The sequence below is a fragment of the Camelus bactrianus genome, chromosome 8 (genome assembly GCF_048773025.1).
Source record: "Camelus bactrianus isolate YW-2024 breed Bactrian camel chromosome 8, ASM4877302v1, whole genome shotgun sequence".
NCBI lineage: Eukaryota > Metazoa > Chordata > Mammalia > Artiodactyla > Camelidae > Camelus > Camelus bactrianus.
In genome coordinates, this window is record NC_133546.1 from 14,000,591 (window position 1) to 14,017,603 (window position 17,013).

Below are 17,013 nucleotides of genomic sequence, written 5' to 3' on the forward strand. Positions count from 1 at the left end.
ATCACCCATGTGAAACGGTTGTAATTTTAAAATGTGTGCCACTTCTGGAAAACTGGCACCTACCTAGTTAGCATGATTCTTGCAGATAATCAACATAGATTTCCCACTAATGGGTTGAGGTGGGAAATGCACTGTGGGACCTTCATTGGTGGTGGTGATGGAGGTGGGGAAAGCGTTGACCCTGGAAGCACATCTCACATTGTGAGTTGATGCAGACACGTGGGGAGCCACCAGGTGGCGCACAGGTGAACCAGGTGAAATCCATGTAGAAATAAACCCATGGATTAGGAAGAGGCTATACCGTCTGCTGGCTCTACTTGTTAAAACAGTGACTAGAGAGCTGCTACTTTCTTACAACTGACATTTTTTAGAAACTTGAAGATAGAAAATGGGATAGATACAAGCAGACCACGAAATTTCAAATTGTGTAGAAAAGAAAACTTACGAATGGCATCCATTTCAAGTATTGCTTGCTTGGCCTGAAAGAAAGAAGGTGTAGCTATAATTGCAGGGACCTTTTTTTGTTTCTTCTTTAAACTACCAATCCTAATACAGGTCTTTTCCCACCTGAATGAGTGGTATTTGAAAAGCTTAAAAAAACCAGCTCACTTCTTTTAGGCATTAACACATAGTTCAAGGGATTCAAACAGATGAGCGCCCTCGTGTGGTTGGTGGGTGTGGTGCAATTGGTGCCCCAGAGCTAAACTCACAGCCCCCACTTGAAAAGAAAGGAGGGAGGGAGGAGAAAGGAGACAAGGGGATGGAGGGACGAAGAGGAGGAGGAGGAGGGCGAGAGGAAGGGGGAGAGGAGGGGAAAATAAGAGCGAGAGAGAAACTTTCACTAAAGGTTCCAAAACCTGGCTGAGCAGTTTATCATAAAGTCTAGATTTCTGCTACTGGACCCTAGTGACTGAATCCAACCCTGGTCTATGGAACCAAAAGCTCAAGGATAGCACCTAAGGTCTACACCATCAACCCTCTCCATATCACTGGGGCATTAAAACTCTTTTGAGTTGAATGCATAATAATAGCCGGAAGTTTCCTCTGTTGCCCTTCTTCCAAGTACTATGCAAGTATCATCAGCTGACTCCCAGCTCCCTGCAGCACTCCTGCACCCACCATCACTTCTGAATGAGCTGCGGTTGGGGGAGGGGCCCTGGAGGACAGGGTTTGTGATTCCAGCTCTAGCATCAACTAGCGGGTGCTCTCACATTTCTGCCTGTGTTTCCTCAACTTTCAGATGGTAAGACAGGACCAACCTTTCAAGGTTGCTACCGGGACCAAATGGCAGGCACTCAGCCCCAGTTAGTTACCATCTACTCCCGCAGGGCATTGGCCCTGATAACCTTGCGTCTTGCTTCCTCTACATACATACTTCTCATCTCAACCCCAACCTTCTGAAGTTTGTTGCTTTGAGGCTTCTTTTTGTTGTGATTATTACCATATGTTATCAAAGGTTAAGGGACTATAAGAAGATAAGTTAATGGCTGTAACAGGAATCATTTCACCTGAGGATTCAAAGATTAAAACTAGGTAGCCTTTCTTGCCTCTTTAGTGTCATTTTCATTTTTCAAGAGTAGTGTAACCGAATCTACAAACACTACGCTGAAAATAACTTTAAAAATAATTTTACTAATACTTTGTCACAATATGTAATACCACAGTAAAAACATCCAGGCTAAGTGGCAATCATATTTAGTTAAAAGACAAACAAGGGGAGAGGGTATAGCTCAGTGGTAGAGTGCATGCCTAGTTCAATCCCCAGCACCTCCATTAAGAAAATAAATAAGTAAACCTAATTACCTATCCCCTCCCCCCCCCAAAAAAAGCCTTGATGAAGTCACCTTAATTCTGAGAAAATAAATGCTTAGACTTTTATAACACGGATATTTTTATCATATACCCCAAGTCTGAGATTACGAGCTGAAATTAATTTCAAACACAAATGTTAGCTCAATGTTGAGAAGTGCATCTACAGAACCATGTGAATATATAAAATGCAAGTCTCTACCTCTATCTTACTCCCAATTAATCTGGACAAAAGTTAGTTTGTACGCCATGTGTATGAATGGACCATCTGGCTAGTTTCCAGGAAGCTTCTTGATATCTATAAACTTGACTTCAAGAACTCAGGTTTGTTTGTTTGTTTGTTTGTTTGTTTCCTATCTTGACGTTTAATTTCAGAAAAGTACTATTCCCACATTTTCCACTAGGAGTCAGCCAGGGACCATCACTGGATTAAAGGAAGTGAAGGAAGTTAGGAGAAACTATCCTAATGAATTTCCAACATTAGAACAGTGATCCTTTTTTCGAGATGTTTGTTCTGATTATGCATTTCTTTTATCTAATGGGAATAAAATACATTTTGAAAGCTTTAAGAAAACAATTTAAGATGTCTTGAGAAAAGAAGTGACAAGTTCAACTTAGTAATGATCCTGCTTAAATAAAATAGAAAATCCTCATAACCTTGTAGTGGATAAAGTACATTCAGTAAGTGTGCTTTCACTTTCCCTGGGAACCACGTGATTAAGATGCTCTTTGGAGCCAGGCAGGCCTGGGTTTGAATCTGGGCTCGCTCATGTACTAGTTGTACAAACAAACAGTTCACTTATGGTCTCTGAGCCTGTTTTTCTTTCTCTAGAATGGGGAGAGTAAGACCTTTCTCATAAGGTGTCTTGCTAAGAGTGAAATGAAAAAATAAAGTACTCAGCACAGTGTATGTGTGCTCAAGAAGTTGTAGCTGAAAACACATAATGTTTCCATTCTAAAAGGATCAGGAATTTGGACGAACAAGTATAATTCTACTGTGACTATATTATCCATTATAACACATAAAGGGAAAACTGCCTGGAATACACACCCCTCGTGCGGGAGAAAGAGGAAGGTCTGTCGGCTAGTCTCATTTTGTAATGGCTGATAAATGCCTTTTCAAATCCCTGTGGCAGTTTTGATTTTCCCAGGGACAGGTAAACAACAGGTGGGGCATATCAGAGACACACTGCCCCTGCTCAGCAGGGCATTCCAGGGCGCAAGGCCGGCAAACAAATGACTAACCATGAAGAAAACGCAATCGCCTCTCTGCCTGGTATGCCTAACATCTCGGAACAAACATCCTGATGAAATGAGACTCCTGCTGAAGTCAAAGCACACACCTATGTGCAATCATTTCCTGGGCGCAGCATCATTGCTGACAGCCCCTGGGAACCAGCTTCAAACAATTTTCAAAAAATAGGTAAAGAAATTTAAAAACATATGCAAGGAGCAAAATAGACTTTCCTTTCTCAGAAGTCTCAGTTCTCCTTATTTTCCACCCAGTTCTACTCTCATGGCCCTCATCCCATTTCCTGCTCCATGTCACTCCTCCCTGCCCCAGCACAGACCACTTCCCCACGCACATGGAGAACCCACTCTCCACCTTCACTTCTGTTTCTTGCCACTGTATGTCTGTTCCCTCCTCTCCAGAATGGCAACGCATAATCCCAGATGCCCCCAGAGCCTTTTTGTCACCCAGAACAGTCCTACCTTTCAGGTGAGACTTCCAAAGTCCCTTCTTCAATTACAGATCTCTTTATTTCCATCGCTCCACCTTTAACTCTTGCTGAACCAGTTCTCTGACTTATCCTTCAACCCATGCCTATTTTCTGGGTTGGTTCCACTCTCCACTCAGCCAGGAGCTCATGCTCGTTAGTGCCGTGCCTTCCCTTGCCCTGCTGCCCTTCCCCTCACCGCCCTGCCCATCCTCAGCCTTGGGGAACCCACGTGCACGGTGGCTCCTCAACACTAGTCTCCAAGTTGCTGAACTGATATTAAAATGGCCTCATCACACTGACGGTGGTGGCCAGCCTCAGTGGGGTCTAGACCCCTTTCACAGATGACCGTGGTCATCCCCTCTGACTCGCTAGCCCGTGTTCTTTGGCACATGTTCTGACCTTCCCACTTCCCCACAGACACGCAGCTGCAGCTCTGCCCCACTCTGCTGTTGTCCCCAACTCCGGGGACGGCAAACCCTTTCTCTTCCCTCAAGTCTGCCCTGAAGTTTCTCTACCCTGTCTCATGTTTCTTCTCTCCCAGCTCAGGGAGGATGTTTCAGACCTTTTCCAAGACTAACCCCTACACCTAATGATAAAGTTAATATAAATAGTGTAATATGTGTAGAAGAGGTGAATAGATATGTTAGTTTTATTTGGAGCTGCACCAATTTCTTGGTTCCTAAGACCAACAGGATTACCTCTATCCTTTAAAAGTTTAAAAAAGCCATAGTGTTATATGTGGAGGCATGCATTCAAAGTTCTTGCATATTTTTTTGGTAAATAAGAAGTTTTGAGCTTCTAGCATCAAATTCATAATCTAATGTTTTTATTAAATTACATTTACAGTACATGGCCCCCCAAATTCTGGGGTTAAGGATGAACCAATCTTGCCACCTCCCCTGAGTCATACTCCAAGGAGTATTCCCACTTATCTTTTTTTGGTGGGGGGCAGGTAATTAGGTTTATTTATGTGGAGGTACTGGGGATTGAACCCAGGGCCTCCTGCATGCTGAGCACACACTTTACCACAGAGCTATACCCTCCCTACCCCTGCCCCTTATCTTTCCTGTCTCCTCCTCCCTCCCCTCTCCCCCTCAGCCTGATCACATCCACAACATTCTTTATGGAGACAAAACTCTTGCTTTGATCTGACCTCTTCTCAACCTACCACCATTTGTCTCTTCTGAACTTTGTTTAAAGAAAGAAGTCCACACCTGGTCTGCCCCTGATTTCTCCCTTTCTCTTCCAACCCACTGCCATGTCTCCGTTATCTCTTAGTTGCCAAATCTAACACCTACTTTTCTGTTGGAATCTGTTTTCACCTCTGCAGCCTTTGAGACTCCCTCTCTGTGACATTCTCTCCTTCCTTGGTTCCCAGCCCTCCCTCCCTCGGGTTTCTTACTGCCTTATGTGGCTGCTCTTCCTCTGGCTGTTCTCCAAACCCTCCAGATCCCCCAGCCCTCTCAGGTCACTCCGATGCTGGGATTCCCAAGGGGCCATCTTCACGCTCCACCACTGAGCTGTTCCCTCCCCTGTCAACTGTCTTCATGGTGAAGGTGAACATTCACTGCCGTCAGGCTGCCTTCCCAGGGCTTGAGAGCATTTACATCGTGCTGCTTGCCGACCGCGCTGTCTTACCTTGGCGGGAATCTTCGCCGCGTGATTCTCCAGGATCAGCCTCTTCAGGTGCAGAACCCACAGGCGTTTGTCTTGCTGTGACTTCGCCTGCCAGGAGGAGATGTGGACGGTCACACAGCCCCACCACTCACAAGACACAGACGCCCCTATGACCCTCTGACCCGACAGGACACACATGATGTGGCCGGAAAGCCCTGGAAAGGCCACCGGACACATGGCACTCATCACACAAGGGTGAGCCTGGCGGGGGGGCGAGGGCGGTGCTCTCACCTGAACCGTGTGCTGCAGCTTGGGGTTCTTGTAGTGGAAGACGCTAAAGCTGAGGGGCTCCTTTGGTATCACCTCCACCAGCATGAGGTTGCCACACTGCAGGGAGAGCAGAGAGGGCAGAGGCAGGCTCGCCAGGAACGGAACCAGCGCCCCAAGTCCTCGCCCCAGACCCCTGCTCGGACCTACCAGGATGTGAGCTTTGTACGTAAACGTGTCGTCTCTCTTCTTGGTGATGAGAAGCAGCTTGTCAAAGAGGAAGAGTGTCCGCTCGTTCTTGGCCCGCTGGAGGCGGAAGGTTCCCTCGAGCACCAGTTCCCCGTAGCTGGTCAGGTCTGGCCCCTTCCAGTTAGTGAGCAGGCTCTGTATCTCCTGAAAAAGAGAGCGTTCCCTGTGATGACACCGGAGGTGGGAAGGCAAGGCAGTGAGGACACGGTGGCCCATTCGGCGAGCCCCAAGGGTGGTGACCAAACATCAGTGATGGGCTCTAAAGGGCGTGCGTGGTAGAGAATGGTGTCTGATGTCCCCGGCATAAATCTACATTTATGGGCAGTGCCACTTAAGGGTTAACAAAGATGCATCAAGTTGTTATTTGTTGAGTTGCCAATTGCTTATTTCCATCCCTCAATAATCCCTCTGCTAAGACTGGCAGCAGAGTGGTCTTTCAAAGGCCAAGTAAAGAGACCGCTGGTGTGTGGTCTTCTCAGCCATCCTTCCCTTGGCTGCTCTGGACAAAAACCTTCAGAGCTACTGACTTGGAAAACCTTCTTCCAGAAACTGAAGTCCATGCCTCATACAAGTAACTCAAAACCAAAGCCTGTGGAAAATCACACAAGATACATCTTCTCAGAAATTTCCTGATATTAATCCCATTTATTTGGGGAAAAGGAAATGAATGTTTCTTCACCACTGGGTTTTTAATGGATCTTGATAAACATAAACTGGTAACATGACTTAGACGTTTCTTTGGGATTTACTGGACGTCCGTATCAACCCATTTCAAAGGAAGCCGATTTTTGTTATTTTGGAAAATGTAAATGTTCACAAACAGCACTTAATTAAGCAGCCTGCCAAGCCACCCAAACTTGATTGATTGAAGGTGGACGTGGACAGAAGTGGAGGGGAGTCTGAGACAGAGCCTGATTTAGTGGTGTCTTCAGACAGCCAGACAGACTCATAAGGTAGGAAAACCCAGGCAGTTAGCCATTTATGAATAAGTAACAGACATTATGTCTGACCTTATGTCTACAAAACACTTGGATGATGAAGCCTTAAGACTTTTCTTACTGCTACAAAAAGCAGATACAGCCTGGAAGATTTGAATGTCACCTTCCCTTGATTTTGGACAGACAGCTGCATCGTACCACTCTGGCTGCCCATAGATGAAATCTAGAGTTTTGTTCGGATGTATGGGCCAAAGGATGTTGAACTCTGGAGTTGGATGGAGGTGCTCTGCATAGCACGAAATCACTCTGGGCTTTGAAGTCTCACTCCAGGGACAACCAGGAGCCTAAAACCAGACTCTGGGCCCACGTGACCTTTTGTTTTTAAACAGTGCATCTTTTGAGGTGCCCAGGACATGCTCACTGACTTAGCATCATCTAGCCAAAGTTCCCTGGAACTGAAGGCTCAAACTGTTGGCGATGGAAGGGAACTTGGTAAACCTGACTTATTTTTAAAATGAGGAATCTAAAACGAAGTGGTGAAGTCTCGTCTCCAGTGAAATTGCTAAGAACCTGGTTCCAGGCTTAGCTTTCCTTCCTCGGAGTCCCCTGCCCCCTCACCACACGTTCATCACCTCATGATTTTGCATGAACTAGTGAGAGAGGAACAGAGGCTTAAACCGCCTTTAAACAGTTTGGAGAAAGTTGCTTTCCACAAGAATTACTTATTTGTAATTAATATAAAATAAAGGCCCGGGGAGACTCAATTTTTAACGTGGGTCATGGAAGGGGCTCTGAACTTTCTCTTGAATAGTTACATTAAACAACAATCACCATTATGGGTGTCTCGATCTTCCTTCAAGGAGAACTGGGGTGAAGACTATGAATGAAGTGCAATACCGAGTAGCCTTAATGTCTGATTTGGGAGGTGGTAACAAGTCAGCGCGGCTGCCGCCCCGCTGGGCACTGCGGCCCCAAGGGCTCACCTGTAACCGGACAGCGTGTTCGTGCTTCCTCTTCATGTCATTGATGTGCCAGGCCACTCGCTGCATTGTGTCTATAGCATCAAGCACCACATCATAGCCTTCGGTGTCCTTGTCAAGGTGATTTTCTATTTCCTTAAAAAAAAAAAACCCAAAAAACAAAACCAAAAAAATCCTAGTTATTTTCAATTTTTTTCTTATCTATTCCATGAAACAAATGGTACCTCTATGACTAGTTTCTCTTATTTTATTTTTGCTTATTTATTTACACACCACCGTCACTCCTTAAGATTTTGAGATAGTGTGCCAGAAATAAGTAGCAAAATGTTTATATTGCATAGCACAGGGAACTATATTCAATATCTTGTAGTAACTTATGGTGAAAAAGAATATGAAAACAAATCTACGTATGTTCCTATATGACTGAAGCATTGCGCTGCACACCAGAGATTGACACAACACTGTAAACTGACTATACCTCAATAAAAAAAAATATTAAAAAATAAGTAGCACAATGGTAAGATAGGAATGAAAATGGAACTAGGAAAAATAGAGAATTTCACAAGGAGGAAACTGACAAGGAGGGTGAAATGAAACAAGTATACGGGTTATTAAGTCTCATGGAGATACAAGAGTTATTGCAGGAGACAGGGGAGTTAATATTACTTCTGAACTACCTGGTGGCCAATGTAGTACGTACAGTTCTCAGTAATACAGGTCTCACTCTTACCATATAGGAAATATAATATATATATATATATATATATATATATATATTTTTTTTTTTTTTTTTCTCCCAGAGGAAGCAAAACTCACACATAGGGCTTAATATGTAACAGATGCAAAAAATAGTGGATATTATGTTTAAAAAATACCTATGTAGCAAGTACATTTTCATGTACTCAGGCTTTAAAACCTAAATGAAATTCTCTAAAGATAATCCCTCTGAGTGTTGAGCGAGATCTCATGGTTCACATCCTCTCTCTCTGATGGTCAAAAGTACGTAACATCAGTACTTAGCTGAGCACTGGAGTTCCCCAATCCCAGGGAGACGAGAAAGGGACATGGTCTTAGTTCCAATTCTTTCAAGTACATAGGACACATGTCCCTAGATTCTTCATGAGTCTGAGGATAGGGACTATTGCTTTGTTTTTTAAATTTTCTTTTGTCCAACTATTTTAATTTTATTTTAAAATATTTTGGGGAGGGAGGCAATTAAGTTTGTTAGTTTGTTTATTTGTAACAGAGGTACTGGGGATTGAACCCAGGACCTTGTGCGTGCTAAGCACACACTCCACTGCTGAGCTGTACCCTCCCTCACTATGGACTATTGCATAGTTCCTTTAATCCTTTATCTTTTCAACAGTGCCCACCAGAGAGCTGGGTGGTAAATAAATGCTTATTTAATTGAAACTATATCTTCCTAAAAGAGCAACAACAAATTGCAAGTATCTAAATCCCTATGTAAGTATCTAAGACAGTAAGAAGACATTACAGTCAACCAGATCATTTCTATGACACTTATCATGCACAAACATGATGCACAAGGGTGGAGGTTGGATCTTAATAGTACAAATTATGATTAGTTTCATCACTAAACTTTAAAATCTTTTCTTACTTTTATTGAGTCCCCAAGTTTTCCATCCAGCTTGAAACTGGAATGAATTTTCATTTTCTTTCCACACTCAGACTCAGCTGTTAAGAAAAGTCCTATGAAACAGCATCACTAAACCAACAACCCCCAGGTAAGCTAAAGACCAAGAGCAAGCTTTAAAAAATAATAATTTCCTCTTTTAGTCTGAGAGGCAATCTTACTCATGAATAAACAGACTCAGAAGCACAGAGTGCACTGCTGTGGCATCTTCATGGATGGCCACACAACTCTGACGTGATGTGAATAACACAGAAGGAACACTCGAAGTCAACTGTAAAAGCAAAAATTCTTTAAGGACAACCAGAAGTTCATTTTCAATTAATCAAACCATGGTTCTTCCCTTTTTTCTTTACTACTGGCTGTTACGCGCTGAACGTTTGTGTCCTCCACAAAATCACATGTTGAAACCCTAACTCCTAATGTGCTGGTGTTAGGAAGTGGGGCTTTTGGGAGGTGATGAGGCCGTGAGGGTGGAGCCCGCGTGAATGGGGTTAGTGCCCTCATAAAACAGACCCCACAGAGCAGTCTTTCCTCTTTCCACCATGCGAGGAAATGAGGAGAAGGAGGCAGTCTGCAACCCAGACCTCAGCCAGGCTGGCCCCCTGACCTTGGGCTGCCAGCCTCCAGAACTGCGAGGAGTAAGTGGTCGTTGTTTGAGCCACTCAGTCTGTGGCACTTCACGACAGCAGTGTGGACTGATGAAGACACCAGCTTCTAATTTAGAGGGCAAGGGCTGTTCTTCCCAGCAGTTAGCTTTTCGTAAGGATCTCGACGTGCTGTATCCGACATGCGTACGTAATGGAGATCCTAGACTTTTCTTTTGACTGACTTACTGTCTAGAAGGCCGTAATTAGATTATTGGGATGCATTAGTCTTAGAGGCCATATCAGCCGAGTCCAGTGAAGATCTACCCTGGGAAAGGTAGCATTTTTTTTTAAAAGAATTATTTGGACATTGATTGACTGATTGATTAAAAATATTTTTATCTATTATCGTAGTATTTAATTATTTTATTTTGGCAGGGAGTAGGGAGGTAATTAGGTTTATTTGTTTTTAGAGGCGGTACTGAGGATTGAACCCAGGACCTCGTGCCTGCTAAGCACACGCTCTACCACTTGAGCGATACCCTCCCCACTTGGACACTAATTCAGCAGATCAGTCCCACCACATTTAGAGGCCATCAATACCAACTTGACAACTAAAGTAACACCCCTGACATGGCTTCACAGGACATAAGGGTCTCCCAAGATAAGCCACCCAGGCAAAAAGACAAAGCTGAGAAATTTCTGTTAAAGTTGGATCATAAAGAGTTCTTAAAATTGTAAATGCGTGTGAACTGAGCAACCTTGGAATGATTACCCGAGTCAGAAACCTGGAATCATTTAAAAAGAGATACAGATAAACTGCAGGCATGTTGATATAGATTGGTGCTCTGGATTAAAGTCATTTTAAGAAAAGATTTTTAATGTAGTATTAGAAACAGTGAGTAATAGCTTATTTTTATTGACTGTCTGTGATCCACCATGAATGTGGGAAATTTATGGGATTAAACCCAGCCAGTCTTGCCCCAGAACCCTGCCCCTGACCACTCTGCTAGCCTGTCTCAAGTTGCAAAGGCAATCAGTCCTACTTACAGAGTGAAATTACTTTCAAGAACATTTCACTCCATTTTTATCAACTTCCTTGGAGGATAAGAAATGAGAATGTATAAGAGCTACGTCTACCTTTTTTCTAAAGCCTCCTTGAATTTTGTACAAATAATGGGAAATGACATAAAGAAAACAGACCCTGAAGTGATGCAAAGCCCAGCCCAAAGGTCATTCATCACACTGCTCATCTGTCTGCTCCCTTTTCAGTCCCTTCTCTTTGCTCCTACAAAAGCCAGCCTGTGACAAATAGCTCTCCCTTCCAACTGCCTACTGAATCCAGGCTCATGGAAATAAAATAAAACATAAAAAAAAAATCTGGTGTTCATTAAGATGCTAGCTCCCTGCCTGAAACTGTCACTGCCCAGAGTGAAGTCCTCCTAAGCCTTATCACCATCAGAGATTAAATGGCTCTTTTCCCTTGGCTGTTGTCAATGAGGCTGCAGGCCAAGCATATATATATCTCTAATTCCTCAAAGCAGATTAGTCAGTTGTAAAGTATGAATGTGGAAAATGTTTCCATATGTCCACAGCTTTTTCTGATTTTTTTTCCTCAAACTTAATACACACACACAAAATCCCCATCCCCTAGAAAGCACTTCAAGCACAGGCAGAAACTTACGTGCAAAAGGAGATGATACTTGAGAATCCGCTGAACTGGTTTCAAGAGATAGGACCCCAGAGGCAGTGAGTGTTTCAGAGTTTCCTGACGTTCCCTGAAGAATTTGGCCAGTGTCTTGTTCCTCATGCACTCTGTTAGCACAGCCACCGATCTGCAAGGAGAAATACTTTTTAATCGGTATTCAAGTTTTAAATGCCAGAGTAAGTGAATATGCCTTAACGCAGGTAAGGTGGCAACAGAGCTATAGCTAGACTAGAATCCCTCTGGGCCAGGTTAGGAAAAAGTGTCCCTCTGGGTGGGTGAACTAGAAAAAGACACTTAATAAAAAGGTCATAAAACATGGACACATGGTTTCTAAACAGCAATCTCTTTCCTTAAGGGAGATGCAGCTCCTGCCAGGACACAGGGCTCGGCAAAGGGGACTTATATTGGATATTAGCCCCTAATTATGCCCTGCCTTGGCATCTTTGTGCAGTGCTCAAATTGTGCATCTGTAACTCAGTGTTTATAAGTTAGATTGCAAGGAGTGGGCACCTTTGTACTAAGAAAAAGAGGTGCCTCTTCCCAGTAGATCCAGCCCCATGCTAGACACTTGTCACTCCCTCTGCTGTTAACCTTTGTATAAATGCACAAAGCGCATGACATTATGTGCAGGTCTCTGGAGATTTCAATCCCCCAGGGAACTTCCCTCTGAGAATCTCAGAAGAGAGCCTTCTTTCTACCTTCAGGTGTCTCTCCTCATTCTAAATTCAGCTTCTGAAATAGCTGGAGAGCCTTGGTCCTTAAGGAGCATGCCTTACAGAGTGGGTTAGAAAAGCGGCTCAGAATTCCTTGTCCACCCCGAGCTACTCCAAAGGCAATAAGTATGCCCCCCTCGCCCCCCAATCTTAGAGGGATGGTTGCAACAACGCTCACATCTTATACATAAAAGAGCTGGTGGGTTTGTGCAGTCTCCCACACACGTAAATTGAAATCTTCTGGTCTCATAACTTAGAAGGAAGCAGGTGGAAGTAATTTCAGCCCTTCTCTCTCCAAATCAGTTACATGTTTTCAGGGCTAATTTAGAAAATCAGATAGAGCCAAACAACAGAATAAAACTCCTTGGAAGGAAGTGGCATGGAGGTCCCCTAATTAAGCTATCAGAATCCCTCTTGTGCTCGTCGGCTTTGAGAAATATCTGTTCAAATGGGTTTATTTCCCCCTTAAGTTGAGATTTCAAAACTCTCCATTATGTGACCCTGGAACTTTTCTAAGGTTCTTTAGAGTCAGAATTAGCTGCCCACTTAGCCCTCTGATCATCTGAAGTCTTGAGTTCTTGCCCAAGGATAAGATACCCGTAAAAAATCCTGAGCACACTGAACTCCAGATTCAGGCCACTGGGAGACACCTGAGGACAATGCCCTAACCGAGTCTGTGCCCCTCCCTGGGGACAAGAAGGATGGCTTGTGCCTCTTCATTGCGAAGTCACTGGGGCGTGACTGGTATGAAGGAGGACATCTGTCAAGGTGTGCAGGTGACATTTAATATCACCAGCCTGGATCTGAAGGGGAAAGATGCGTTGTCAGACGGGCTGGAACACCTGGCACTCTCGGCTTGTGAGGACAGGGGAAACGAAACCTCAGGTCTCGGGAGCAAACTGATGGGAGGTGAGCGGACGAGACAAAATCTTTCTATGAATGTGAAAACCACACAGCTGGGCAAGAGCCGAATGCACCTGCTTCACTGAGTGTCTGGGGAGCATCTCTCTGCTAACTTGTTTTTTCCTTCTTCAAAGTCAGACTCAAAATAAAAAAATGTCCTCCAGGAAACTGTCCTGAATCCTCTCCTCTCTGGGACTTACTCCTCCTTTATGTCATGCACCTTTAGCTTCTATGACACGTTGCTGTGTTCCTACTACGTTAACTTGTATTTATTGATTTGTTCTTCCCTAATGGCCATTCCACAATCGCATTTGGTTCATTCTGACCCTCAAAAGAATATAAACTGCTAGAAGGCAAGGGACACTAGTTCCTGTTTCCTGCCAATGCACCCCAAGCTTGGAATTGTGCTCCGTGAAGGACAGGCTCTCAAAAATGTCCTTGCACAAATGACTCTGCCTGTCCCCTGACCCTGAAGCAGCTTAGTATGTAAAAGCTGCCTCTATTTTGTACTCTGTATTCTTATTACTAAGTCAGAAAAATTTTCTTAATATAAACTTCCAGAATTGCAAATTCAGAAGTTATTTCTTCAAATGACATGTTTATATTGAAATTTACACAGGCATAATCCTCCAAGCAAGCCAGTCCAGCATCTCAGCTCCTGAGAACTAGGTCCAGAACTTTGCTGATTCTTCAGAGTTGAATTTTTTTTTTTCCTTTTGTTCAGGAGGAAGTTTTATGGAGAAGTTGAGGGCTGATTCTGTGACTTCTGTGAATTAAGAGTATGGTGCAATGTTGGCTTTTAATGTAAGGACCACGGATTTAGTTGGGGCGTCCTACAATTTCCTGACATCTTCAGCAGACAGATGGAAACAAATACTTCAGGTGAGGATATTGCTTAAGTGGAACTGTGTAAACTACAGGTGAGGATATGGTGATAAATACACTAATCTGCATGTGGGGTTTTTTTTGTTTGTTTTTTGTTTTTGGTTTGGTTTTTTTCAGGGAAACCTAGGACAAGCATGGTTGGTTACCAACCAAATAAATCACCATAGCAGGCTATCCTAACCAAAATTTAGAGGAGATGAAAACCCTCCAGTGGAAAGTATTCTGCCATCAGCAGATCTGAGCCTCTGGCTTCATGTCTTCTAACCCACTCTGGTTCTCCAGCGCCACTCCCAAGCAGGAATGGTCCTTTGTTTCTCCTTACCACAGTGGCCCGAGGGCTCAGCCTGCTGGCTTCTCTTCTAGGTGGATCCCACCACCCACTTTATCCGTTGGGACACGCCTCTTTTAAGAATGGCTACCGGGTACATACAGTCTCCCGAGCTCTCTTCTTGGTTCATTTCTAACATAAAAACTCGAGCCCTGCTAGTCATGTGGGAAAACAGACAGTAGAAAGGTACGGGACAGGGGGAGGCACAAAGCTTCAGAAACTTTAAAAGGATATAGTGGCACAAGGTCTGAGGTGGGACTGACCTTGGTTCAAATCCTAGCCAGATTCAGTCACTTATTAGCTATGTGACCCTTGTAGAATCAATAAACCTACTGGAGGCCCAGTTATTTCATCCATGCAGTGGGAATGGGGTGGGATGATGATCAACTAGCAGTCGTTCAGAGCCTGGGAGGCACCAGGCACTGTACTGTCAGTGTGTCTGTGTGTTCTGCTTTTCTTTAATCCCTCAGTATCTCTAAATTGCTGGGAAAACTAAATTTAACAATATTGTGTATTTACAGTATTGAGCACAGTACTTGGAAATTAATAAATACTCAATAAAATATCTTTTGCAGGAAAAAGAAATTCCTACAGTGTGGCCCACGTTCTTAGGCTGATTCCCTTATTCAAATGGTCACTATATTGTCAGTGGCCACTCCCCAGATGGCTCTCCTGCCAGCACCCCCAGTGCAAGCAAAACAGAGGCAAAGATCCAGGCGGGATGCTGGTCCTCTTTTCTCACATAAGCTTATCATGATCTTTCCTTTCTCTATACTCCATACAACTTACGTAGTTCCTAAAACATACAGGGAAAAATGTAATATATTTCACCCCCGGCTAGATTATATAAACTCCTTAGCAGTGCATCCCATATTCTTAAAAACACAGCACGCACACAAAATCATTGATAGATAAGACTTACAGCCAAACACAGCTGGTTTACTCAGTTTTCCACTGAAGGACATCTAACAATCTTTTTGGTCTCCATCAAGGTCTTTCATGATTTCTCCCTACTCTGGCTCTGCTGGGGAGTCCCCAGGACTGAAGGGACCAGTATCTGGGTACCCCTGCAGTCCTTTCTCAGCAGGTTTGCAGCTTTCCCACGGTACTCAGCACATAACGATTGACCAGTACATGTACCGCAGCAGCCGACTTAAAACAGTAGAGAGGTGAGCAAAAGGACGCCTGCACACTCGCAATGCATACCTCGGGTAGTTAGTGCAATACTGGGTGTAAATGTGGAACTCTTCACTCTGCAAGGAAACAAAAGAGATTTTATAGGCCAAAAAAGCAGAGGCATCAACATTCAATTGAAAACAATAAAAGATGTATCATTCGTATCTTTAAATTAGTCTCTCTAATCACATTGGCCTGTCTCCTGAGCCCCCGAGGCAATCATCTCTGACTTTTTATCTCTACCTTGATTGATACCCAGAGTCCACATGCACTTGAACTCATTTGAGATCAATAAACACTTATTGAGCTGTGTTAGATGAATCTGAAGGCAGACAGTAAGATGAGGAAAATAGTTTGTGCCCCCAGGTGCTCATGGTCCTCCAGTGGATATGCAGTATGGGAGGGAAACAGGAGAAGATCATGTAAATGTCACGTGGCCAGAACACGCTGGAAGCATGTGCAGGGCACACGTTCAAGCCCTGTGTGTGCGGTTTTCTCTGCCCACTGTTTTCTCCACCTTTTCCGCTGGATAGCCACTAGGCACCCTTTGACATTGAACTTGGGTTTAGGCCTTCCTTGAGTTCTCAGGCTAAGCCAACTGCTCCTACTTCGGGCTCCCACACACCCAGTACCAACCTGTCCTGTCACATTTGCCAAATGTTAATGACATGTGCAGGGGATCTGTCCTTCACTCTCTGCTATGAGTTCTCACAGGATGGGGGCCATGTCTTCCCCGGGCACATCATGTCTGTTGAGCCCCTCTCTCTGCTATGAAGCTGAAAATTACGTGAGAGCAGGATGCAAACCTACTCATCTGTACGCACCTCCAGGGGCAGCCAGGCCTCAAAAGCAGGAGGTGTTCTGCTAACTAATGTGGAGTTCTTGCCTTTGCTGTGACTGTATTTCAAGTTCCTTCATACCTCTTAGCCTTTCAGATGTCTAGTCAGAGGAACAATTATTGGAAAGTCTTAATGCTTCTTGCTCTTAAAGGATAATTTTTTAAAAAGGTAAAACCATGACTTCTGTGCAGATCATGGACACTGTCAAAAATTTTATTTAACCCTTTAATTAATAGGAAAGCAGTACGATCTTATAATTGGATCAAAGGAGGGATAAAAGTATCACAATTAGGTCAGTGGGGATTGTTGAAATACTTCTACAAATAGATACAAAACTGCCTTTCTCTACAGGGATGAGTGGGTGAAGAAATCAATCACCCCTGTGTGGGACGGGGTTCATATTCATGCTTGTGGTCAAGAAATGTCTACATTTCTACCAGTTACCTGTAATTTAGAGTTGTACAATCTTCAAAGACAGTGAATGGTGCACAGATCTCACTAATCATATAATTTATAAGGGTAGATTGCAAAATACTTAAGTTTTCTATGGAAGGAATCCAGTCACCTTTTTGGTCGATTTCAAAGTCTTTCACAATTTTTTCCTGCGCTGCCAAGGGAAAGAGGGATGCAGATGGAAGGGGA

General features: G+C 43.8%; 1 protein-coding gene across 5 annotated transcripts in view; it reads right to left on the reverse strand.

Annotated features, from left to right (window-relative positions):
* PLEKHG1 (pleckstrin homology and RhoGEF domain containing G1) overlaps positions 1-17,013 on the reverse strand; it is a 213,731-nt gene that overhangs the window by 19,098 nt on the left and 177,620 nt on the right. For all 5 annotated transcript variants that reach the window (XM_074368160.1, XM_074368161.1, XM_045524752.2 and 2 more), the window contains 7 exons: positions 15,563-15,609; positions 11,504-11,654; positions 7,585-7,716; positions 5,625-5,807; positions 5,439-5,534; positions 5,169-5,255; positions 446-479 (listed from right to left, as the gene is read on the reverse strand). In XM_074368160.1, the coding sequence (XP_074224261.1) occupies positions 446-479; positions 5,169-5,255; positions 5,439-5,534; positions 5,625-5,807; positions 7,585-7,716; positions 11,504-11,654; positions 15,563-15,609 (730 nt within the window). The remainder of the gene's footprint in view (positions 1-445; positions 480-5,168; positions 5,256-5,438; positions 5,535-5,624; positions 5,808-7,584; positions 7,717-11,503; positions 11,655-15,562; positions 15,610-17,013) is intronic.